Source organism: Desmodus rotundus, chromosome 9, assembly GCF_022682495.2.
Source record: "Desmodus rotundus isolate HL8 chromosome 9, HLdesRot8A.1, whole genome shotgun sequence".
Taxonomy (NCBI): domain Eukaryota; kingdom Metazoa; phylum Chordata; class Mammalia; order Chiroptera; family Phyllostomidae; genus Desmodus; species Desmodus rotundus.
Window position 1 is genome coordinate 73168746 of NC_071395.1, and position 24293 is coordinate 73193038.

Here is a 24293-nt window from a genome sequence, read left to right on the forward strand (position 1 = left end):
CATAATATTCTCAAGGTTAACCCACATTGTTGCAAATGGCAGTACGTCATATTTTCTTGTGGCTGAGTAGTATTCCATTGTGAATATGAGCCACATCTTTTTTATCCAATCCTTTATCAAAGGACATGTTGGTTGTCTCCCTGTCTCGGCCACTGTGAATAATGCTGCAATGACAGAGATGTGCATATGCCTTTGTGAATACATGTGCTTTGATTTTCAGGTAGGTAGACAGGAGAGGGATTGCTGGGTCATGTGGTAACTTTATTCTTAAATTTTTGAGGAACTGCCAGACTGTTTTGCACAGTGGCTGTACCAATCTACATTCCCACCAGCAGGGAATGAAGGTTCCCTTTTCTCCACCACCTCTCCCACACTTGGTATTACTTGTCTTGTTGATAACAGCCATTCCAACAGATGAGAGGTGATATCTCATTGTAGTTTTGATTTGCATTTCCCTAATAGCTAGTGAGGTTGCACATCTTTTCATATATCAGTTGGTCATTTGTAGTCTTCTTGGAAGAGATGTCTGTTCAGGCCCTGCACCCACTTTTCATTTGGATTGTTTGTTTGTTTGGTGTTGAGTTTTATGAGTTCTTTCTTTATTTTTTAAAGAGATTTTATTTATTTATTTATTTTAGGGAGAGGGGCGAGGGAGAAAGAGAGGGAGAGAAACATCAATGTGTGGTTGCCTCTTATGTGCCCCTTGTGGGGGGCCTGGCCCACAACCCAGGCATGGGCCCTGACTGGGAATTGAACCAGCAACCTTTCCCTTCACAGGCCAGCACTCAATCCACTGAGCCACTCCAGCCAGGGCTATGAGTTCTTTATATATATTGGACAGTAAACCTTTGTTGGAGCTGTTGTTTGCAAATATCATATCCCATTCGTTTGGTTGCCTTTTTGTTTTGTTGTCAGTTTCTTTTGCTGTGAAGAAGATTTAGTTTCATACAGTCCCATTAATTTATTTTTACATTTATGTTCTTTGCCTTTGGCATAAAATTCATAAAAAGTTCTCAATGACCAAGGTCAAATTTAGTACCTATGTTTTCTTCTATGTAATTTATTGTTTCAGATCTTCTATTTAGTCTTTGAACTATGTTGAATTAATTTTTGTTCTTGGGGATACACTATAATCTGTTTTCATTCTTTTGCGTGTGGCTTTCCAAGTTTCCTGGCAACATTTATTGAACAGGCTTTCTTTTCTCCATTGTATGTTTCTGACTCCTTTGTTGAAAACTACCTGCCCATACACCTGTGGTTTTATATCTGGTTTCTCCATTCTGTTCCACTGATGTCTGTGTGCGGTTTTCTTGAAATATCATGCTGTTTTGAATATTGTAGCTCTGCAGTACAATTTGAAATCAGGTAGTGTGATACCTCTGGCTTTGTTCTTTTTTGCTCAGAATTGCTTTGATTATTTGGGATGGATCTTTTTGGTTCCATATAAATCTGATGATTTTTTGTCTTATTTCTTTAAAAGATGACATTGGGATTTTGGTGGAGGCTGCATTAAATATGCACATTGCTTTGGGTAATATGGTCATTTTAACTACGTTGATCCTGCCAAACTATAAACATGACACACCTTTTCATTTTGTTGTATCTTTTCAATCCCCTTTAATAATATGTTGTAGTTTTCAGTATCTAGGTCTTTTCCACCCTTTGTTAAATTTATCCCCAGGTATTTTATTCCTTTGGTTGCAATTGCAAAAGGAATTGTTTTATTCTTTTTTGTTTCTGAAGCTTCCTTGTTGGTATACAGGAAAGCAGTGGGGTTTTGTACACTGATTTTGTATCCTGCAACTTCACCGTATTTGTCTGTTGCTTCCAATAATTCTTGATGGAGTCTTTTGGGTTTTCTATGTACAGAATCCTGTCATCTGCAAAAAGTGACACTGTTGTTTCTTCCTTCCCTTGGATGCTTTAAATTTTTTTCTCTTGACTTATTGTTCTAGCTAAGACTTCCAGAACTATGTTGAATGAGTGTGGTGAGAGTGGCATCCTTGTCTTGTTCCTGATTTTGGAGGCAAAGCTTTTAGTTTTTCACCATTGAGTATGACTTTGGCTGAGTGTTTGTCATACATGGCCTTTATTATGTTGAGATACTTTCCTTCCATTCCAACTTTATTGAGTGTTTTAATCATAAATGGATATTGTATCTTATCAAATGCTATTTTTGCATCTATTGATATAATTGTATGATTTTATCCTTTCTTTTGTTAATGTGGTGTATTATACTGAATGATTTGTGTATGTTGAACTATCCTTTTACCCCTGGGACAAACCCCAGTTGATTATGATATTTTATTTTGAAATGTATCGTTGTATTTGATTTGCTGGTATTTTGTTTAGAATTTTTGCATGTGTAATCATCAGAGATATTGGTCTGTAGTTTTCTTTCTTTGTGTTATCCTTGCCAGGTTTTGGTATCAGGGTTCTGCTGGCCTCATCAAATATGTCAGGATATGTCTTCAAATTTTGGAGGCATTTGAGAGGATATGTTTTAGATCTTCTGTGAATGTTTGGTAGAATTCACTAGTGAATCAGTCTGGTCCTGGACTTTTATTTTTGGGGAGGTTTTTGATGGTTGTTTTAAATTCCTTGTGCTGATCAGTCTATTTAGATTTTCTGGTTTTCCATGATTTAGTCTACGAAGGTTATGTATTTCCATGGAACTTGTCCATGTTCTAGGTTATTGAATTTGGTGGCCTATAGTCTTTTGTACCACACCAGCGTGATGCTTTGTATCTCAGTGGTGTCTGTAGAAACTTTTCCTCTTTCATTTCTGATCTTGTTTACATGGGTCTTTTCCCTTTATTCCTTAGTGAGTCTAGCCACGGGGTTATTAATTTTATTAATCTTTTCAAAGAGTCAGATCTTTGTTTTATTAATTGTTATGTAGTCTTTTTGTTCGTCATTTCATTCAATTCTGCTCTCATTTTTATCATTTCTTTTTTTTCTGATTTTGAGTTGCCTTTGATCTTCTCTTTCTAGATCTTTAAAGTGTAATGTTAAATAGTTTATTTGGAATTTCTGTTGTTTCTTGAGATAGTCCTGTAATAATATAAACTTCCCTCTTGCTACTGCTTTCACTGCATCACAGAAGTTTTTATATGTCGTATTGTCATTCTCATCTGTCTGTACATGTCTTTTGATCTCACCTTTTATGTCCTCTTTGACCCAGTCACTTTTTAGTAGTGTGTTGTTTAACTTCTGCATATTTGTGAGTTCCTTTACTTCCTTTATGCAGTTGATATCTAATTTTGAGGCTTTGTGGTCAAAGAATATGGTTGGTATAAGCTCATTCTTCTTGCATTTTTTGAGGCCCAGTTTTGTGACCCAGCATAGGGTCTATCCTTGAGAATGTCCAGTGTGCACTGGGGAAGAATGTGTAATCTGATAATCTGGGATGAAAGGCTCTGTATATGTCTATTATGTCCATCTGATCAATGTGTGATTTAAGGCTGATAATTCTTGATTGACTTTCTGTTTGAATGATCTATCTAGAGCTGTCAGTGGAGGATTAAGGTCCCCCAAAATGATTGTGTTTTGGTCTATTTCTGCCTTTAGATTTGTGAGTAATTGCTTTATAAATTTTGGTGCTCCTTGATTGGGTGCCTACATATTAAGAAGTGTTTTCTTGTTGACATAGTGTCCCTTTACCATTGTAAAATGTCCATCTTTGTCTCTTTTTACCTTTGTTATCTTGAAATCTATTTTGTCAGATATAAGTATGGCTACAGATGCTTTTCTGTGCATGTTATTTGCTTGGAGAATTATTTAGCACCATTTCACTTGCTATCTATCTTTGTCTTTGCAGCTTAGATGTGTCTTTGAAGGCAGCATATGATTAGGTTTTGTTTTTTGAACCAGTCTCTTAGTCTGCACCTCTTCACTGGTGAATTCAGTTCATTTACATTGATGGTAACTATTGATGTATGAGGATTTCCTGTGGCCATTTGATCCTTTATTTTCTGGTAGCTCTGTGCCTCCATAGTTTCTTTTCCTTTGTGTTTCTGCCAATTGATTTTGTTTGGTGGTATTCCATGCTTCTTTACTCTGTTTCCTCTGTTTTAAAGCTATGTTTCTCAGGTGTTTTTTTTTTTTTTTTTTTTTTTTGGTGGGTGTGTTACCATTAAGTTTATTTTAAAAGTTGCATATTTACAGCAGATTTTCTTTTCTTTTGAATGTATCGGATCTCCATTCTCCTTTGCCAGTTCAAATTTTTGCACCCTCCTCTTTTATGTTTTTGTTGTCACAGAGTATCCCTGTTTATGCTGTAAGGTTTTTTTGTTTTGTTTTGTTTTGTTTTTTCAATCTTACGCATGGTGTTGTGAGCTTCTACTCTTTGTTTCAGGTAGTTATTCTACCTGAAGTACTTCCTGCAGTGGAGTTTTTCTGGTGATAAGTTTCCTGAGCTATGTATGCCTGGAAAGGTCTTTATTTTTCCTTCAATTTAAAGGATAACTTTGCTGGATATATTATCCTTGGGTGGTAATGTCTGTCTTTTAGTATTTTGAATATTTGGTTCCACTCTTTTCTGGCTTGTAGAGTTTCTGTTGAGAAGCCTGACGATAACCTGACGGGCTTTCTTTATAGGTACTTTCATTTTTCCCTGGCTGCTTTGAGAATTTTTTCTTTTTTAAAAAATATATTTATTGATTATGCTATTACAGTTGTCCCATTCCCCCCCCTCACTCCACTCCATCCTGCCCACCCCCTCCCTCCCACATTCCCCCCCTATAGTTCATGTCCATGGGTCATACATATAAGTTCTTTGGCTTCTACATTTCCTACACTATTCTTACCCTCCCCCTGTCTATTTTCCACCTATCATCTATGCTACTTATTCTCTGTACCTTTCCCCCCCTCTCCCCCTCCTACTCCCCTATTGACAACTCTCCATGTGATCTCCATCTCTATGGTTCTGTTCCTGTTCTAGTTGTTTGCCTAGTTTGCTCTTGTTTTTGTTTTAGGTGTGGTCGTTAATAACTGTGAGTTTGCTGTCATTTTTACTGTTCCTATTTTTTATCTTCTTTTTCTTGGATAAGTCCCTTTAACATTTCATATAATAAGGGCTTGGTGATGATGAACTTCTTTAACTTGACCTTATCTGAGAAGCACTTTATCTTCCCTTCCATTCTAAATGATAGCTTTGCTGGATACAGTAATCTTGGATGTAGGTCCTTGCGTTTAATCTTCGGTAATGTAATTATGATGTGCCTTGGTGTGTTCCTCCTTGGGTCCAGCTTCTTTGGGACTCTCTGAGCTTCCTGGACTTCCTGGAAGTCTATTTCCTTTGACAGATTAGGGAAGTTCTCCTTTATTATTTGTTCAAATAAGTTTTCAATTTTTTGTTCTTCCTCTTCTCCTTCTGGCAGCCCTATAATTTGGATGTTGGAATGTTTCAAGGTGTCCTGGAGGTTCCTAAGCCTCTCCTCATTTTTCTGAATTCTTGTTTCTTCATTCTTTTCTGGTTGGATGTTTCTTTCTTCCTTCAGGCCCACACCGTTGATTTGAGTCCCAGTTTCCTTCGCATCACTATTGGTTCCCTGTACATTTTCCTTTGTTTCTCTTAGCATAGGCTTCATTTTTTCATCTGGTTTTTGAACAAATTCAACCAATTCTGTGAGTGTCTTAATAACCAGTGTTTTGAACTTGCATCCAATAGGTTGGTTATCTCTTCCTCACTTAGTTGTATTTTTTCTGGAGCTTTGAAGTGTTCTTTCATTTGGGTCTTATTTTTTTTTTGTTCTTGGTGCATCTGTTACTTAAAGGGGCAGAGCCTTAGGTGTTCACCGCGGGGAGGTAACGCTGGTCGCTGTGCTGTGATGCTGTACATGGGGGAGGGGCCGAGTGGGAGCAATGGCGCCTGCTCCACTCTCCACCAGATTTCAATCTTTCACTCCGCTACCCACAATCAAACTGGGCCCCTCTGGTGCTGGTTCCCGAGTGGGTGGGCTTGTGCACACTCTCGGCCCCTGTGGGTCTCTCCAACGACCTCTCCTGTGAGGCTGGGAGTCTCTCCTGCTGCTGCCCCAACCCCCACGGGCGTTTTCAATCAGAGGTTTGAGGCTTTATTTCCCCGGCTCTGGAGCCCTGGGTTGCGCGGTCTGCTTTGCTCCCCACCGTTTGTCCAGTTTATCTGTGCGCCAATGTGGGGCCACGGGGTGCTACCCGCTGCTCTGCCTGCCCTGTTCTCCGCCATTCCGAGTCCGGCCCTCTCGGCCTATCTGCGCGAATGTGGGGCTGCAGGGTCTGCTAGTGGTCAGCCTGCATGCTCCGTTTGTCCCACACTCTGCCAGTCTTGGTCCCGCCACGGCCACGCGAGTCCTCTCCACCCCGGCTGTCTCCGCCCCTCCTACCAGTCTGGATGAATGTTTATTTTTTATTTCCTTGGTGTCAGACTTCCTTGCCGTTCAATTTTCTGTCAGTTCTGGTTGTGCGAGGAGGTGCAGTGTGTCTACCTACGCCGCCAACTTGGTTCTCCAATTTTTTCTTCTTCGTTAATTTTTTTTGACAGTTTTAATACCATGAGCCTCTTTGGATTAAATTTACTAGGTGTTATGTCTCCTTTTGGATTGGAGGATCTAGTTCTTTTCATAGATTTGGGAAGCTCTCACCCACTATTTGTTTGAATAGGCTCTCTCTTCCCTTCTCCCTCTCTTCTCCTTCTGGTATACCTATAATTCTCATATTGCTTTTTCTGATTGAGCCAGACAGTTCTCGTAGAGCTCTTTCATTTTTGTATGCTCAGGCCTCTCTCTTGTTTCCTCTGCATTCTTTCTAGATTCTTATCTTCAATATCACTAATTCTTTCCTCCATCGGTGTGCAGACTGCTCTGTGTGGTTTTGGAGCCTGTAGCCCCACGAGAGCAGGCCTTGAAAGAGGCCAGTAAGTCTCACTGGAAAACCAGGAAATGCAGGTGGCATGCTCAACCGGACACTGACAGTGAGGGTTCCCGTGGGAAATCAGGCCTGATAAATACATTGTATCCTTTGAAGATTGCTTTGCTTTGTATAGCCCTGTTGATATAAACCAGACAATTAAGTTCAAAGCATAAGGAGTGAACTCCTTGGGTCATGAAATAAACCTTTATAACCATCTGGTGTTGGCACGTCTCACAGACTCTGAGGCAGATCTCTGTGTTCCTTCAATTGTTATCTATAGATAATGCCTGTTGACATTGATTAATGAGCTATGCATGCATACTGTATACCCCTGCACATTCTGATCCTAATAAAAGCCATTTTGGAGAAGGGCTTGGGGCATTCCCCACTAAAAGGAATCACCAGCCCCTTTCTCCTCGGAACAACATGATTGTGTCCAGGATGACTTTTTCTCATCTGCGATGGCTGGGAGAGCTCCGTGGGACGGAGTTCTCCCACATATCTGATTGGCTCTGTTTCCTACGCCCAGTAATTTATTCCTGTTCTCCTTTATTGAATGGTTCCTCTCCAGGGGTTCTGTTTGGTTCTTTTTAAAATTTTCAGTCTCTTTGGTAAAATACTCATTTTGTTAATTGAACAGCAATCTTGAATTCTCAGTTATTCATATCACATATTTCCACGTGTTCCAGTTTGCTTTCTGGAGATTTTCCATTTTCTTTCTGAGATGCCTTACTTTTTTGGTTATTCATGGTATTTGGTGGGCTCCTTCTATGTCTAGGCATCCATGTATTGGTAATTCACTAGCAGATTTCTATGAAGAGGTCTTTCTACTATCTTCCAGCAGGTGGCAGTAAATCACAAGATTTTTTAGCTCTCTGAAATCCTAAAGTTGACCTCTGTGGCTGCAGTTAGCATGCTACATACAACCATGATATCTGGGGGTAGGGTTTGTTTTGCCCACTCGGTAATGCAACCTCCAACTTCCAAAGGGTAACCCCCTGTGCCCCAACTGGGGATCAGTCACCGAGGGAAGTAAGGATTTTTGACATGATAGTCCTTGGGTTTACAGATGATGTGCTCCAAAACCTGACAGCAAGGGTGCTGGGGAGGCAAAATCTGGGAGCTTAAGGGGCCTCAGGGCTCTGGGGCTCCATTTCTTTGTTGGAAACACTGACAGCGGGACAGCTCAAAATCATGGCAGAACCCTTGTGCCTTATCCTAGTCCCGGATTCCTGAGTGCTTCTGCTGGTGCAGGCGCAGTTTGCCCCGCTCACTCCTGCAGAAATGCCCACTGAGACTCTGCTGCTCCCAGATGAAGGAAGCACTGGCTACAGCCAGCTCCTCCCCTCTCCAAGCCAAGCCCACCGCCAACGTGGGGCTGCAGGGCTGTGTCTGTGAATGTCTGAGCTCTCATCCCTTCTCACCTCACCAGTTTGCTCCCGTTTGCCCACCTTTGGACATCTCCATGTGCGGATCTCTCAGGTCTGCTTGCATGTTGAGCAGGGACTCTTTTGATGAGTTATAGCTGATCAAATTGTTGAAATTTCAGGCGGAGAGACCAAGGGGATCTCAAATGCCACCATTCTTCTGACGTCACCCCTTCTTCTTAAAAAAGAATTTTTCTGTGGTGGTAATTCGTGATTGACAGTTATTTTCTCAAAACATTGAGAATATCATTCATGTCTTCTGCTTCGCATTGCTTCTGCTGAAAAATCAGGCGATGTCCTGATTTCAGCACCTTGCTCAATAATCTTTCTGGCTGCCGTTAAAACCTGCCCGGACACTTTTGTATTTTGTAGATTCACTATAATTGATTCAGTGCTGATTTATCTCCTTCCTCTCTCCTGCTTTGGATTTTTAAGATTTCCCCTTGTTAGAATTGAGGGCAGATAAGGAGCTTCCCAACAAGAAAAATGAAAGGAGTTCATCATCACCAAATATTATTATATGGAATATAATATTCCACATTATATGAAATGTTAAATTAAGGGACTTATTTTAGAAAAAGAAGATCAAAACTATAAACAATAAAATGGCAATAAATACAGATCTACCAACAATTGAATCTAAAAAACAAACTAAGCAAATAAGAAGAACAGAGACAGAATTATGGACAGGGAGGTTTTGATGGTAGCTATATGGGAGGGGGTGTGAGGGAATGTGTGAAGAGGTGAGGGGATAAAGAAGTACAAATAAGCCCTGACTGGTGTGGCTCAGCTGTGAACAAAAAAGTCACAGGTTCGATTCCCAGTCAGGGCACATGCCTGGGTTGCAGGCCAGGTCCCCAGTTGGGGGTGTGTGAGAGGCAACTGATTGATGTTTCTCTCTCACATGGATGTTTCTCTCCCTCTCTTTCTCCCTCCCTTCCTCTCTCTCTAAATAAATAAATAAATGAAATCTTTTTTTTAAAAAGAAGTACAAATTGGTAGTTACAGAATAGCCATGGGGATGTAAAGTACAGTATAAGAAAAGGACTAGCCAAAGTACTTATACTTCTGACCCATGGACATGAATAATGGTGTGGGTATTGCCTGAGGGAGTGGGGGGTGCAGGGTGGAGGGAGGGCAAAGGGGGAAAATTGGGAGAACTGAAATAGCATAATCAATAAAAATAATTAAAAGAAAAATGAAATCACATCTTTCAGCAATTCTAGTAATTTATTGGCAATTCTTTTTGAATATTACACCTCCATTTTCTGTATAATATCCTTCTGGAATTCTGATTAAAAGTATGTTAGGCCTTCTCATAGTTTCTTCCATGTCAGTTTATCTTTTCTTATTTATGCTTTATTACATTTTCTGTCATTTTAGCTTGTTTTCACAAACTTGGTTTATTGCTTCTTGCTCATACTTTAAAGACTACTTTTAGGACTGATCTCTGGTACCTGAGACTTCTGTTGGTTCTCACATATGATGCCTTGTGCATGGTTTCTGAGGTTTTTGACTGAGAGCCTATATTTTTTGTAACTTTATCTGTGGGAAGTCTTTGGTGGTGGGAGAGTTTGGGACAACCATGTGACCATTTTTGACCCTATCTCTTACTGGGTGCCCCTCTTTTCTGGCTTGAGCTCTCCCATGGAGTCTGGTGACACTGTTTCTTCTCCCTGACTGTGGCAGGACCAGTGGCTTTCCATTTGTTGTTAATCTCCAGGGATCCCAGCCTTTCTTGTTCATTCATTTAGCCTTACTTTGCAAACAGTCTTGTCTTTATAAAGTGTCTTTGAAAATCTCAGCTGAGTGTGTCATGTTTCCTGCTGGGACCGTAGTGATACAATCCATGTGAAGAAAACTTCGTGAATGCTAGTTATTATTGTTATAGAGGAGTCCCCTCTTTATTGAGGTAAACTTCCAAGTAATTCGGGTGAAAGTAATTATGATGCTGAGGGACAAAATGTTTAAAAAAAGATGTGCCCAGAGCACTGTGGAATGAGATAGAAAACTGCACTCTTGTAACCTTCCCTCAGTCTGTTGGAGGAAGCTGCAAGCACCCCCCCCCCAGGACATTGCGAACTGAAGTCACTTCAAGCCCATGCTTACCACCCTCACCTTCCCTCCACGCCCCCACTTGCTTACCTTGGAGATCTACAAAGTGAGGGATGTACACAGCTGCCACAGCTCCTGGTTCAGCCTTGATGTTAAAAAGAGGCCCTGCCACCATCCAGCTGTGCTGTGGGACAATCTGGTTCATGAACTCTTTCCAGGCACAGAATTCAATCTCAATGGTCACTGGCTTCCTCACCACAAAGTGGAGACCTGTGTTGGGCCAGTGGTAGGAGCCAGCCATGGGGAGGTGAGCTCTGGGAGAACAGAGAGAGGTAGGAAGTAAATTAATCACTCTACACAACCTCAACGAGTACCTGCTGAATGCCGACCCCATGCACGGCCCTGTGTGTCCAACAGAATGGCTGTGAGCTCAGATACCATCATCAGAAGGATGTGGGTTTGAGTCCTGGCCCCTCAGCTCTCTATTGTGGACCCCTGAGCAAGTCATTGACCTTCCTCATTTCTGTTTTCTGGTGTCTAAATAAAGTAGGAATAGCGCCATCTCCTGGAGTTGTGAGTGATAAGTGACCTAATGTGTGCTGACAGCTCATAGAGGCCTGGCGTGGTTAGCTGTTTCTGTAATGATGATGGGATAATAATAATATAATAATAAAATAGGAAAGCGTTATTGTTTTTATAAGACCTATTTTTCTATAATTAAAGCAATTTATATGGTGCTATTACTGCTAACCTCTTGGAGCATAAAGAAACACTACACAGAGATCGTACACTTAACCCAGATTACCCTTGGGTAAAGAATGGGTCCCTGGGATGTGCATCTTCTGTGTTTAAGTTGGGGTAATATTGTCTCCCAGCTGAGATCATGTCTGTGACAGTAGATGGCACTGTGTTATCTGAGACATGGGGACTAAGATTATAGACGTTTATTACTTATGACTGGGAACCCTTTGCAGGCAGGGCTGCTATATACAAGTCAGGGCTCCTTGTTACTGGTATGGTACTTTACATAGTGGATTTTTATAAAACAGGAACATATAGATGGAATAAGATTTACGAGACTTATGAAACATAACAAACCAAGTATGAGTGGACTGTTTCGATCCTGATTGGAAGAGACCACCTGCAAGGACACATCTTAGACAACTGAGCAGATTTGAATACGGACTGGGTGTTACATGACAGGGAAATAACTTGTAAACATTGTTAGATATGATAATGGTGTTGTGGTTATGGAAGAAAAGGCCTTTATATGTATTTTTCAAAGTGCATCACAAAATATGTAAGGATGAATCACCTGATAACTTAGATTTAAAATACTATAACGACAAAATGGGGGAAATTGAAGAGTTGAAAAATTTGGTAAAAGGGTTGTTGGAGATGAGTAATTGGTAAGTGGAACTTCTTTTTTAAAAAAGTTATCATCATTTTTTAGTTTTTTTTTATGTTTGTCCAAGTGTAGTTGTCTCCATTCCCCTCCCGCCCCCCCTTTCTCCCACCCCAGCCACACCCACCTCCCATCCTTCATCCTTCACCCCTTTGGCTTTTTCCATGGGTCCTTTATACAAGTTCTTGATGACCCTTTCCCTTTTTGCCCCCGTTATGCCCTCTCACCTTCCCTCTGGTTACTGTCAGTTTGTTCTTAATTTCACTGTCTCTGGTTATATTTTGCTTATGTGTTTGTTTTGTTGTTTAAGTTCTACTTATAGGTCAGATCATATGGTATTTTTCTTTCACCATCTGGCTTATTTCACTTCACATAATGCTCTCTAATTCCATCCATGCTGCTGCAAAGGGTAGGAGCTCCTTCTTTCTTTCTGCTGCAAAGTATTTCATTGTGTAAATGTACCATAGTTTTTTGATCCACTCATTTACTGATGGGTACCTAGTCTGCTTCCAGCACTTGGCTATTGTAAATTATGCCACTATGAACATTGAGGTGCATAGGTTCTTTTGGATTGATGTTTCAGGGTTGTTAGGGTATAGCCCCAGCAGTGGAATTGCTGGTCAAAAGGCAATTCCATTTTTAGTTTTCTGAGGAAATTCCATACTGTTTTCCACAGTGGCTGCACCAGTCGACATTCCCACTAACAGCACTATGGTTCCCTTTTCTCCACATCCTCTCCAACACTTGTTTGTTGATTTGTTTGTGAGGGTCATTCTGACCAGTGTGAAGTGGTATCTCAGTATGGTTTTAATTTGCATCTCTCTGATGATGGCTAGTGATGCTGAGCATCCCTTCACATATCTCTGGGCCCTCTATATGTCCTCCTTGGAGAAGTGTCTGTTCAGGTCCTTTGCCCATTTTTTAAATTGGGTTTTTTGTCTTCCTGGAGTGGAGTTGTGTGGATTCTTTATGTATTTTGGAGATCAAACCTTTGTCTGAGGTTTCATTTGCAAATATATTTTCCCATTGGCTGGTTCTCTTTTCATTTTGCTGATGTTTTCTTTAGCTGTGCAGAAGCTTTTTATTTTGATGAAGTCCCATTTGTTATTCTTTCCTTTATGTCCCTTGCTCTAGGGGACATATCGGTGAAAATATTGCTGCGTGGAATATCTGAGATTTTTCTCCCTATGTTCTCTTCTAGAACTTTTATGGTATTGCGACTTGTATTTAAGTCTTTTATCCATCTTGAGTTTATTTTTTATGTGGTATAAGCTGGTGGTCGCGTTTCATTTTTTTGCATGTAGCTGTCCAGATCTCCCCATACCATTTGTTGAAGAAGCTATTTTTTACTCCATTTTATGCTTCTGTCCCATTTGTCAAATATTAATTGACTGTAGAGACATGGGTTTATTTCTGGGCTCTCTATTCTGTTCCATTGATCTATGTGTCTGTTCTTATGCCAGTACCATGCTGTTTTGATTACAGTGGCCTTGTAGTATAGTTTGATACTACAGGTATCAGGTATTGTGATCCTCCCACTTTGTTATTCTTCCTCAAAATTGCTGAGGCTATTTGGGGTTGTTCATGGTTCCGTATAAATTTTTGAAATGTTTGTTCTATATCTGTGAAATATGTCATTGGTACTTCGGTAGGGGTTGAGTTGAATCTATAAATTGCTTTGGTTAGTGTGGCCATTGTGATGATGTCAATTCTTCTGATCCATGAACACGGTACATGCTTCCATTTGTTTGTGTCTTCCTTAATTTATTTCTTCAGGATTGTGTAGTTTTCTGAGGACAAGTCTTTTACCTCCTTGGTTAGTTTTATTCCTAGGTACTTTATTTTTCTTGTTGCTATATGAAATGGGATTTTTTTCCTGATTCCTGTTTCTGATATTTCATTGCTGGTGTACAAAAATGCCTTCAATTTCTGAATGGCAAGTGGAACCTCTTTGAACTCTATTTTTGTGTTTGTTTGCAACTTTTCATAATAAAACCCCCAATAAACCACTTTTTCCATAATGAATTCACCAACCCAGTATCTCAGCCCTGTCTCTGCCTGTGAGCTTGGCAATGGAGGGGACCCAGTGGCCATGAGTAGGGTGCAGTGTCTATTGGGAATCTGTGTAGGGAAGGCGGGGGTTGAGGTAGACTATCCTGGCAGAGCAAGTCCCCTCACTCACCGGTACAGACTCCTGTCTTTGTCAAGCTCCTCCAGAGCCACAGGCCCTGTGAGGCCCCAGAAGTCATCTTCAGTCACTAGAGGGAGAAAACAGACAAAAATGTTCCACCTGTGCTACGTGAGGGGAGCTCCCCTCTGGAACAGGCAGGGCAGTGGTCAGCTTTAGGTTCTCTTGTCTGGTCCCCCTACCCACTTGGCTCCCCCATGCAGGGCCCTTCCCAAGGCGGGTCTGCATGGACTTTGGCAGGCAGTGTGTCTGGAGCCTCTGTTCCTGCTCCTGGGGCAGCCTGCCTGCTGTGTGAGGAGGCTCAATTCTGCTGCCCCCTGACCACACCCCTGCCACCTCCCCCTTCCCACTGCACCAGAGGTATTGCTATTCCAGCCTCCACTAGGAAGGTAGGTTGTGAGAGGAATATGGCTCAAAAAATGGATGGGCAGAGATGGAGAGGGGACCCCCAGGCCTCAGAAGCCCAGCGTGGGTCTTGGGAGACTGGGCCCTGGTCAGAGTCTGAGGCAAGCCAGCAATGCCTGGAGAGGAGGGGCCTCAGCCCCTGAGACTGGAAGGAAGGAAACAGATCTCTGCAATGTTCCAGGTGCCAATGTTCTTGCATGGGGCAGGGCTGTTCTGGGCATTTTGGCCTGTCCCACACCAGAGGCAGTGGGGTGGAGGGGATGATCTTCCACAGCCCTGCACCCCTGTCCCAATTAATGATGCTCTCTCCCTGTCCCCTTCAAAGTACCTGATTCTGCTCTGTGCCGTTTGAGTGGGGATGTGTCATCATCCATCTGTCCTTTACCTGGGGCCTCTTTAGGGAAGCTCAGTCTTTTCTTCCTGGACAGACAGGCATTCATACTCCTTGAGATCTCAGAGGAAGCTGCATCAGTGCACTGGGAATGACACAGAACTCTCTTGGCCTGATCCAAGCTCAGTACCCCTGTGGGTTTTTGGTTTCTTCCTGCTTCAGTTTGTCTCTGTCTCCAACATCTACGCACCTCACTTCTGGCCCCTGTCTGTGGACAAGCTTCAAGGTGAAGGTTCTCCTTCTTCAGGTCCCTCAGCATCTTTTTCACCTTGTCACTCAGCTGGGTCTCATCCATGCTGCAAGCACAAAGGAAACTTGGTTATCCTGGGACCCCACATGATCTCACAGTCCTCAGAGCCCAGAATTATGGAATCTTCCACCTCCCACAGGAACCTGTCATAGGTTGGATTCCAGAAATCAGGTTCTGAGATGGAAAATAGCATTAGGATGTTTATAAGGTGTGTTATTGGGTCAACCCCAGGGCAAAGGAAAGAAAGAGCAGGACTGGGCAGAGGGACAAGTTGGGCTATGATGCAGACTCAAGGGACACAACTGACTCTGCGGAACTTCTGATGTGGGGGAGACCCTCTAAGCTGCTCCATACTGGGAGGAGAGGCTGGGTCTTTATACTGCTACACAGGTCTGTCATTGGACACAGGCCGCACCAGAAAGGGAGGTCATCTTGTGTGAGATGGCCCCAGTTGTGAGAGTCCATCCTTTATAGCTGGCTGCCAACAACACTCCCAGTAGCTGGGGTTACATCTTCATTCCTGGGAGGGAAGTGGGCAGCATTCACAGCAGCCACCAGAGGACAACCTGTCCCCATGGCTTCAAAATGACCACATAGGAGTAGGTCCTGGGATTTCCTTCTTAGAGGCTACAAGGCTTTCTGGAAAGAGAGAGTCCTGTTCCCATTCTCACAGGCCATGTATCCTGTGGTGTCTGTTGGATTTAGGAGCCACTGCCCTCTCTGGGCCTCCACGTCCTTGTCTCCAACAGGATGGCCCTGCTCTGCCTATTGTGAGCCATGGTCATGGAGGTGAGAAGACCCTGCTCTATGTAAAGGGCACACACCGTACTCATTACTGCTGTCAGAGCAGCTCTCCCCTGGCGAGTTCATGGGGCCACGGAGTAGGAGGGGGTCCCTCTCAGCAAAGTCCCAGGGCTCTAGGAAGGAAGCGAGAAGGCAGAAACCTTTGCAGGACGACCAAGACCAAGCTGCTGTGAGGCCACCAAAGGGTGACCAGTAACTGGTGAGCAGGGTGATAATGCAGACTTACTACCTGGCCCCGCTCTGGAGAGGCCCTTCAACACACAGGGGTGGTGGCAGCCACAAATGCCCAGTGGAGAGGGGCTGGGGTGTGAAGGTGCCAGCTCCATGAACTGAAGCTCCCTTGGGTGTGAAAGGTCAGAGATAGCTTGGGGGGTTCCACATGTAGAGTGTTTAATACTTGCTATCCTGCCCTTCTTGCTGCTATAGGTTTGAGAAAGGGGGGCTTGGTGTGGAAAGGTTGTGGGCTTGAGCTTTGGTGCCTCTGCTGAGAGTTGGCTGGAGCCTTCGTCAAGACCTCAGGGTTAGGACATGGAGGTTTGGAGCCCTGCCAGCTCTGAGAGTGTGATGGGGCCCCAATCAGAGCTGCAGGGAAATGTTATCAGAATCAGCCTGTGGACTTGTTTTCAGGCTGGCGAGGAGAGAGGAAGAGGCCAAGAGGCAGAATGGGAGTGAGGGTAGGGGGGGGTGCCGGCCCTTCACCACACAGGTCTCCCATAAGCTGTGCTCTTCACCTGGACTGCGGCCCCTGCCTGGGCTTGGTCAGTTGCTGTTTGTGCTTCAGATCTCAGCCTGATGTCACTCCACAGAGAAGCCCTTGTTGCCCCTCAGGCTAATTCCATCTCCCCCCATGTTACACTCTCATAAGACAGTGCACATCCCCTTCACAAACTCCATGGGGCTTAGAATTGCACACTGTGTTTTAGTATGTGGTTATCAAATCTTGGGTTGGCACTGGAGCGAGAGCTTTAGGAGGGCACTGGAGTATGTGTTGCTTGGTATATGGGAGTCATGCAGTGAATGAATGAATGAATGAATGAATGAATGAATAAGGCAAGGAAGGAAGGGAAGACTGCCCTGGAGTAGAGAAGTGAACCTGGCAGTCCCCTAGAACATGTGATATCATTAGTGGTTATCACTTCACCCTCTCAACTCTGTTCTGATAACTGTTCTTGTGTTACATAATTTTATTTCATCACAGTCTATGAGAGGATATGAAAGTTCCAAAATAAAGATGAGGAAACCATGTTTCACCTGAAGACCTTCCCATGTCTCATGAACTAAGTAAGTGGTGGAGCTGGTAGTGAAGGCAGGCTGACAATTCATTTTCTGTCCCTTTAGTTCCTCTGTCCATTTCAGGGCCCCACATCCCTTTCCATTCTTTGGTCACCTTCCCACCCTCTGCCCTGCAGGGACCCACGGGGCCTTACCGCAGGAGCCTGAGTTGGTAGGTGGGCTGCCTGAGCTCTTCATAGAGTTGCTTCATGCCGAGGTCACCCAGGTCGTTCTTCCTCAGGTCCAGCTCTCTCAGGCTGGGGTTGTCATTGAGCATGGAGGCCAAGTCCTGGCAGCATCCAGATGTGAGGCCACATCTGATCAGCCTGCAGGATTGATTTGCATGGGTGCATCGTCATTGTTCACAAGGCCCTCTCCTCGATGTAAATGGGGTCTGGTTTCCCTTTCTACTACCTGTGTCCTTTTGGGGTCCTTTGTGACATCAAAGGAAGACAAAGACATGTCTGGCTGCAGTAACCTGGGAGATTTTAACTTTCTCTTGCAGCTAAGGAGCCACTAGGATGCAGCTAGTCACCGTTTCTCATTCCTGTGTTACTCTCACCAACCTTGATACTCTTCATATCAACTTGGTACCATTACTCAATGCTCCAGTTACACACTGGGTCTAATTGTTAACTACATCATCCAGCCAAATGCCCACTTAGCTGATATGGGATGGTTTGGTGGGTTTCAACATGAGGACATCTATCTGCTCCCCACCCCATCACCCTGTCATTCCTAGCTCTCACTTTCTCACAGCCCCAACCTTCCAAGTAGTGTCAATGAGGAGAAATTACAGCAGGCGCTGTAGCTTGCAGGTGGACTCTTTCAGTTTCTGGAAAAGGTGCTGGGCTCCAATGTCCAGGAGCTTGTTGAAGCTCAGGTCCAGCTCGGTCAGGCTCCTGTTGGTGCTCAGCCCACAGGCCAGGTCCTGGAAGCCCTTTGCAGTGAGGGTGTAGTCAGCCAGCCTGTGGGAGACACACACCAAGAACCTTGAGTTTACCTGACATTTCTACTACACCTGATGATTTTATTACATCCACTAGCATCCACTGGCACCTCTCTGAGTCAGGGAGAAGTAAGTGGGACCCCACAGACACACAGTAATGCACAGGTACTGGGGGATGGCATAGAAACAAAGAATAGCAGGTCAGTTTTCAGATCTGTTTTGATCAAAAGCCTTCCATGTTTCCATGGCTTTTGAGTTAAATTCAAGTTCCTTGTCTTTGACTATGGGACACTTGAGACCTGCCTTCTTGTCATCTCTGTTCTCATCTTGCACCCTTCTTTATCTGTATCTTCACTGGCCTTTGTGCAGTTCCTAAACACTCCAGGCACAGTCCCATCTCAGGGCCTTTGCACCTGTTGTTTCTTCTGCCAGGGACAATCTTCTTACCTGATACCTCAGGGCGTGTTCTCTCACCTGGTTTAGGAATTTGCTCAAAAGCTACCTTGGGGAAGTCTTGTCTTATGACCCTTCCTATTTAACATTGCAGCTGCAACCTCAACCCCCATTCTTTTCTGCTTTACTCTCCTCTATAGCCCAAATCACCTACAATATATTCTACTTATTTATTAGGTTTTTGGTTTTTCTGCACAAATGGATGTTCCATGAGGAAGGAATTTACATTTTCCATTGAACCCCAGCATCTACTACAGTGTCTCACACATAGTAGGAACTTAGTAAGTATGTGCTTAATGAATGAATGAAGTGGAGTGAAGAGGGGCATGATAGGTGAAGCTGAAGGCAGAGGTATGGAGGGTGAATTTTGACCAGGCAGGGAAGGAAGAGCAGACATATGAAAGGTGCCTTAAATGGTGGAAAGGAGTTCACCTAGATGAGGTGGAGGGAGGGGAATTTCCTGGCTGACAGGGTGGATGTGAGTTTATAGCACGTGTTTAGTGATGTTGAGAGAAAGGCTACCTGAGGGGAGATGAAGTTTGAGGGTAAAGACAGAAAATTACAAGACAGTGGTAGGTCTTGAATGTGTTTATTAATATTTGGATCTTGTTCAGGTAGCCGTGAGGAGCTAGTAAAAATTCTTGAGGGTAGTCATGTGTTCTTTGCATTGCATGGCACATGAGAGGTATGGAATGAATGAAGGAAGGAAGGAATGAGGCCATGGAGGAAGGAAGGGAGGACTGCCCTGGAGTGGGGAAGTGAACATGGCAGTCCCCTAGACCATGTGGCTTCACTAGTGGTTATCATTTGATGCTCTCAACTCTAAGAACTGCCCTTTGTTACATGCATTTTATTTCATCACAGTCTATGAGGTGGGTATGACAGGCCCATTAAACAGATGAGGAAGCTGAGTCTCACCTGAAGACCTTCCCATGTCTCTGGGCCTAAGTAAATTGGGGAGCTGATAGGGAGGCAGGCTGACAATTCATTTTCTGTCCCTTTACTTTCTCTGTCCATTTCAGGGCTCCACACCCCTTTCCATTCTTCGTTCTCCTTCACCTGCCCTCTACCCTTCAAGGACCCACAGGGCCTTACCGCAGGAGCTTGAGTTGGCAGGTGGGCTTCCTGAGCCCTTCACAGAGCAGCTTCACACCAAAGTCACCCAGGTTGTTCTGCCTCAGGTCCAGCTCTGTCAGGCTGGGGCTGTCACTGAGCATGGAGGCCAGGTCCTGGCAGCAGCCAAATGTGAGGCCACACCTGATCAGCCTGCGGGAGAGATTTGCATGGGCCCATTGTCATTGTTCACAATATGAGGGCATCTACCTGCCCACTACCCCATCACCTCATCCTGCCTAGCTCTCATTTTCTCTCTGCCCCATCCTTCCAAGCAGTGTCAATGAGGAGCAATTACAGCAGGCGCTGTAGCTTGCAGGTGGACACTCTCAGATTCTGGAAAAGGTGATGGGCTCCGGTGTCTAGAAGCCGGTTGAAGCACAGGTCCAGCTCAGTCAGGCTCCTGTTGGTACTCAGCCCACAGGCCAGGTCCTGGCAGCTCTCTGTGGTGAGGCTGCAGTCAGCTAATCTGTGGGAGACATGCACCAAAAGCCTTGAGTATTCATCTGTTAATTCTACAATACAACACCCACTGGCACCTCTCTGGGTCAGGGAGAAGTAAGTGGGACCCCACAGACACACAGTAATGAACAGGTACTGGGGGATGGCATAGAAACAAAGAACAGCAGGTCAGTTTTCAGATCTGTTTTGATCAAAAGCCTTCCATGTTTCCATGGCTTTTGAGTTAAATTCAAGTTCCTTGTCTTTGACTATGGGACACTTGAGACCTGCCTTCTTGTCATCTCTGTTCTCATCTTGCACCCTTCTTTATCTGTATCTTCACTGGCCTTTGTGCAGTTCCTAAACACTCCAGGCACAGTCCCATCTCAGGGCCTTTGCACCTGTTGTTTCTTCTGCCAGGGACAATCTTCTTACCTGATACCTCAGGGCGTGTTCTCTCACCTGGTTTAGGAATTTGCTCAAAAGCTACCTTGGGGAAGTCTTGTCTTATGACCCTTCCTATTTAACATTGCAGCTGCAACCTCAACCCCCATTCTTTTCTGCTTTACTCTCCTCTATAGCCCAAATCACCTACAATATATTCTACTTATTTATTAGGTTTTTGGTTTTTCTGCACAAATGGATGTTCCATGAGGAAGGAATTTACATTTTCCATTGAACCCCAGCATCTACTACAGTATCTCATACATAGTAGGAACTTAATAAGTATGTGGTTAATGAATGAATGAAATAGAGTAAAGACAGTCATGTTGGATGCTGCTGAAGGCAGAGGAATGAGGGGTTAAATTTGAACAGTGAAGAAGTAGCAGACATATGAAAGGTGCCTTGAATGGTGGGTAGGAGTTCACTTAGATGAGGTCGAGGGAAGGGACTCTCCTGGCTGGCAGAATGGATGTGAGCTTCCAGCACGTGCTTAGTGATGTTGTCAGAAAAGCTATATGAAAGGAGATGAAGTTTAAGGGTAAAGACAGAAAACACCAACATGGTGGTAGATCTTGAATGTGCTTATTAGATGTGTGGACCTTGTTCAGGTGGCCTTGAGGAGCCAGTGAAATTTCTTGAGGGGGTAGTCATGTGTTCTTTGCATTGCAGGGCACATGGGAGGCACGCAATGAAAGAGAGAGAAAGAAAGACAGAAAGACAGAAAGACAGAAAGACAGAAAGAAAGAAAGAAAGAAAGGAAGAAAGAAAGAAAGGAAGAAAGAAAGGAAATGAAGGAAGGAAGGGATGACTGCCCTGGAGTGGAGAAGGGAACCTGGTAGTCTCCTAGAACATGTGGCCTCACTAGTGGTTATCATTTGATTCTCTCAACTCTGTTCTAAGAACTGTCCTTCTGTTACATGCATTTTATTTCATCACAGTCTATGAGGTGGATATGACAGTTCCAATAGACGATAAGGAAACCGAGTCTCAGTGAAGACCTGCCCACATCTCTTGGCCTAAGTAAGTGGTGGAGCTGGTAGGGAAGGCAGACCAACAATTCATTTTTTCTGTTCCTTTACTTCCCTGTCTAACGGAAGGCTCCACATGTCTTTCCATTCCTCCCTCCTCCTCCCTGTCCTCTGCCCTGCAGGGACCCACAGGGCTTTACCGCAGGAGCTTGAGTTGGCAGGTGGGCTGTCTGAGCGTTTTACAGAGTAGCCTCATGCCGAGGTCACCCAGGTCGTTCTGCTGCAGGTCCAGTTCTGTCAGGCTGAGGCTGTCATTGAGCATGGAGGCCAGGTCCTGGCAGCAGCCAGATGTGAGGCCACAGTCAACCAGCCTGTGGGAGAGATTTGCACGGGCTCATCGTCATTGTTCACAAGGCCCTCTCCTCTGTGTGACTGAGGTCTGGTTTCCCTTTCTAGTACTTGTGGCCCTTTGGGGGTCTTTTGTAATGAAAATGAAGACAAAGATGTGTCTGGGTTGCAGTAACCTGAGAGATTTTAACTTTCTCCTGCAGCTAAGGAGACACTAAGGAGGTAGCAGATCACTTTTTCTCACTCCTCTGTGACTCTCACCACCTTGCTACTCCCCACATCAACCTGGTACCATTATGCAACATTCTAGTTGCACACTGAGTCTAATTGTTAACTACATCAGCCCTGCCATACACCACTTAGCTGACATGGGATGATTTGGTGGGTTTCAACATGAGGACATGTACCTGCTCCCCACCTCATGACCCCATCCTGCCTAGCCCTCCTTTTCTCTCTGTCCCATCTTAAAAAGTAGTGTCAATGAGGAGCAATTACAGCAATCGCTGCAGCTTGCAGGTGGACACTCTCAGTTTCTGGAAAAGGTGCTGGGCTCCAATGTCCAGGAGCTTGTTGTAGCTCAGGTCCAGCTGGGTCAGGCTCCTGTTGGTGCTCAGCCCACAGGCCAGTTCCTGGCAGCTCTCTTCGGTGAGGCCACAGTCAGCCAACCTGTGGGATACATGCATTGAGACCCTTGAGTTTACTCACCTGTTGATTGTACAGTACAAACACCCACTAGCACATACGACACCTCTCTGGGTCAGGCAGAGGTAAGTAAGACCTCGAGACCCCTAGAAATGCACATATACTGGGGCATTGATCTAGAAACAAAGAACAGTAGGTCAGTTCTCAGGTCTTTTTGATCAAAAGCCTTCCATATTTCCATGTCTTTTGAATTAAATTCGAGTTCCTTGTTAAGGGCTCTAAACGAGGTGGAGGGCACTAAAATTGGGACATGGTTGCTCTTCTCCTTGTTGGATGTCACACAGAGTTGGTGTCAAATCTTTCTTCTGTCAGTTACTATTTGAAGACTGTGTGCAGGTTTCTTCATCTTCAAGTTTGCTGATCTGTAACAAGAATTCATCATGCCTACTGCACATGGTGGTTGCCAAGGTCAAAGGATATAATATATCCCGAGTATTTAGAACAGCGCTTGAAGGACGCTGCTGCCATAGGACCCAGGCCCCTTGACTTTCTTTTACATCTCCGTCCTGATTTCACACAGCCCCACGTCTCAGTTTTCCTGCAGCCCTTCTCTTTTCCTTCTCTCCCCAAGGAGGCCAAGGCTCTACCATCCTGTGTCTTTGATTCCACATCCTCCTGCCTCCCTTCTTTCCATCTCCAATTTTCCCCTGCATTTTATTTTTTACCAGTTCTTCTACTTTGTCCACGTACTACACCCAAATTTACATGTTCATAGAAAACAACACACTGAGAATCCTTGAGCCTAACATGTTCAACTGATTTCAAGAGAAATCCAATCATTGGCTTGGACTTTGTTCAAAGATCTTAGACAGTCTTATATCCAATGGCATAAATCTCTTGAGTTCTTTCACTTAGAATCAACTTTTCTAGTGAGGAAGTTGATTGACATCTGCCTGATCAGAGTTAGTATTCTTGTGAACAACTACTTTGTGTTACCCCACCTCATTGAGTCAGCATGACTTCGATCCTGGTTTTCATGGTGAAGAGCTGGAGGTGGTGCGCGGCTGCACACTCACTTGGTTCTAGTCCCAGCCCTCCCATTCTACTGTGTAAATCTGGGCAGGTCAGTTAACCTCCCCAAGATTCAGCTTTTATTTTGTGGAAAATGGAAATAACTTTCCAGGCTTTGCCATTTACACAGGGTTTTAAAAATTATTTATTTATTTTTTCCCGATGGGTCAGAAGATATTCCTTGTGTAGATATAGAATTGATACTGAGATTGTGAAATTCTATTGCAGTGTAAGGGGTACATTGTAGATTGCTGTCTTCCCATTTGGGTGTAAAGCTCAAGGTAGAACTAGGATTTCTGAGACCCTTTTAAAGGTTTTTATCCTGGACTTAGCTGGTTCTTGCTAGAATGATTTTATGAAAGGTGGGGCGTGGATTTACTACCATCCTCTGCTTGCCCACCTTACCCCACCAGGACCTTTCTTCAGTGAGCAACCCCTTGACCCTCTCCTTCCTCCCAGTCTCTCAGCATTTTCTTCCTTCCTTTCTTTTCTTTCCTTCCTTCCTTCCTTCCTTCCTTCCTTCCTTCCTTCCTTCCTTCCTTCCTTCCTTCCTTCCTTCTTTCCTTCCTTCCTTCCTTCCTTCTTCTTCCTCCTCCTCCCCTTCTTCTTCTTTCCCTCCTCCTTCTCCTCCTCCTTCTTCTCCTTCTTCTTCTCCTCCTTCTCCTTCTTCTTTTTCTTCTTTTCTCCTCCTCCTCCTCCTCCTCCTTCTTCTTCTCCTTCTCCTTCCTTCTCCTTCTCTTTCTTCTTCTTCTTTTTTTCTTTTTTTTTTTACTGTA

General features: G+C 44.0%; 1 protein-coding gene across 3 annotated transcripts in view; it reads right to left on the reverse strand.

The window, feature by feature from the left end:
* Nucleotides 1-24293, reverse strand: part of NLRP1 (NLR family pyrin domain containing 1) — a 57466-nt gene that overhangs the window by 14301 nt on the left and 18872 nt on the right. For 2 of the 3 annotated variants that reach the window (XM_071219308.1, XM_045198897.3), the window contains 9 exons: nucleotides 22300-22470; nucleotides 21657-21827; nucleotides 19902-20072; nucleotides 19586-19756; nucleotides 17886-18056; nucleotides 17244-17414; nucleotides 14700-15058; nucleotides 13961-14036; nucleotides 10464-10687 (listed from right to left, as the gene is read on the reverse strand). In XM_071219308.1, coding sequence (XP_071075409.1) covers nucleotides 10464-10687; nucleotides 13961-14036; nucleotides 14700-15058; nucleotides 17244-17414; nucleotides 17886-18056; nucleotides 19586-19756; nucleotides 19902-20072; nucleotides 21657-21778 — 1465 coding nt within the window. In that variant the 5' untranslated portion in view covers nucleotides 21779-21827; nucleotides 22300-22470. The remainder of the gene's footprint in view (nucleotides 1-10463; nucleotides 10688-13960; nucleotides 14037-14699; nucleotides 15059-17243; nucleotides 17415-17885; nucleotides 18057-19585; nucleotides 19757-19901; nucleotides 20073-21656; nucleotides 21828-22299; nucleotides 22471-24293) is intronic. The other variant, XM_045198898.3, reaches the window with a different exon arrangement.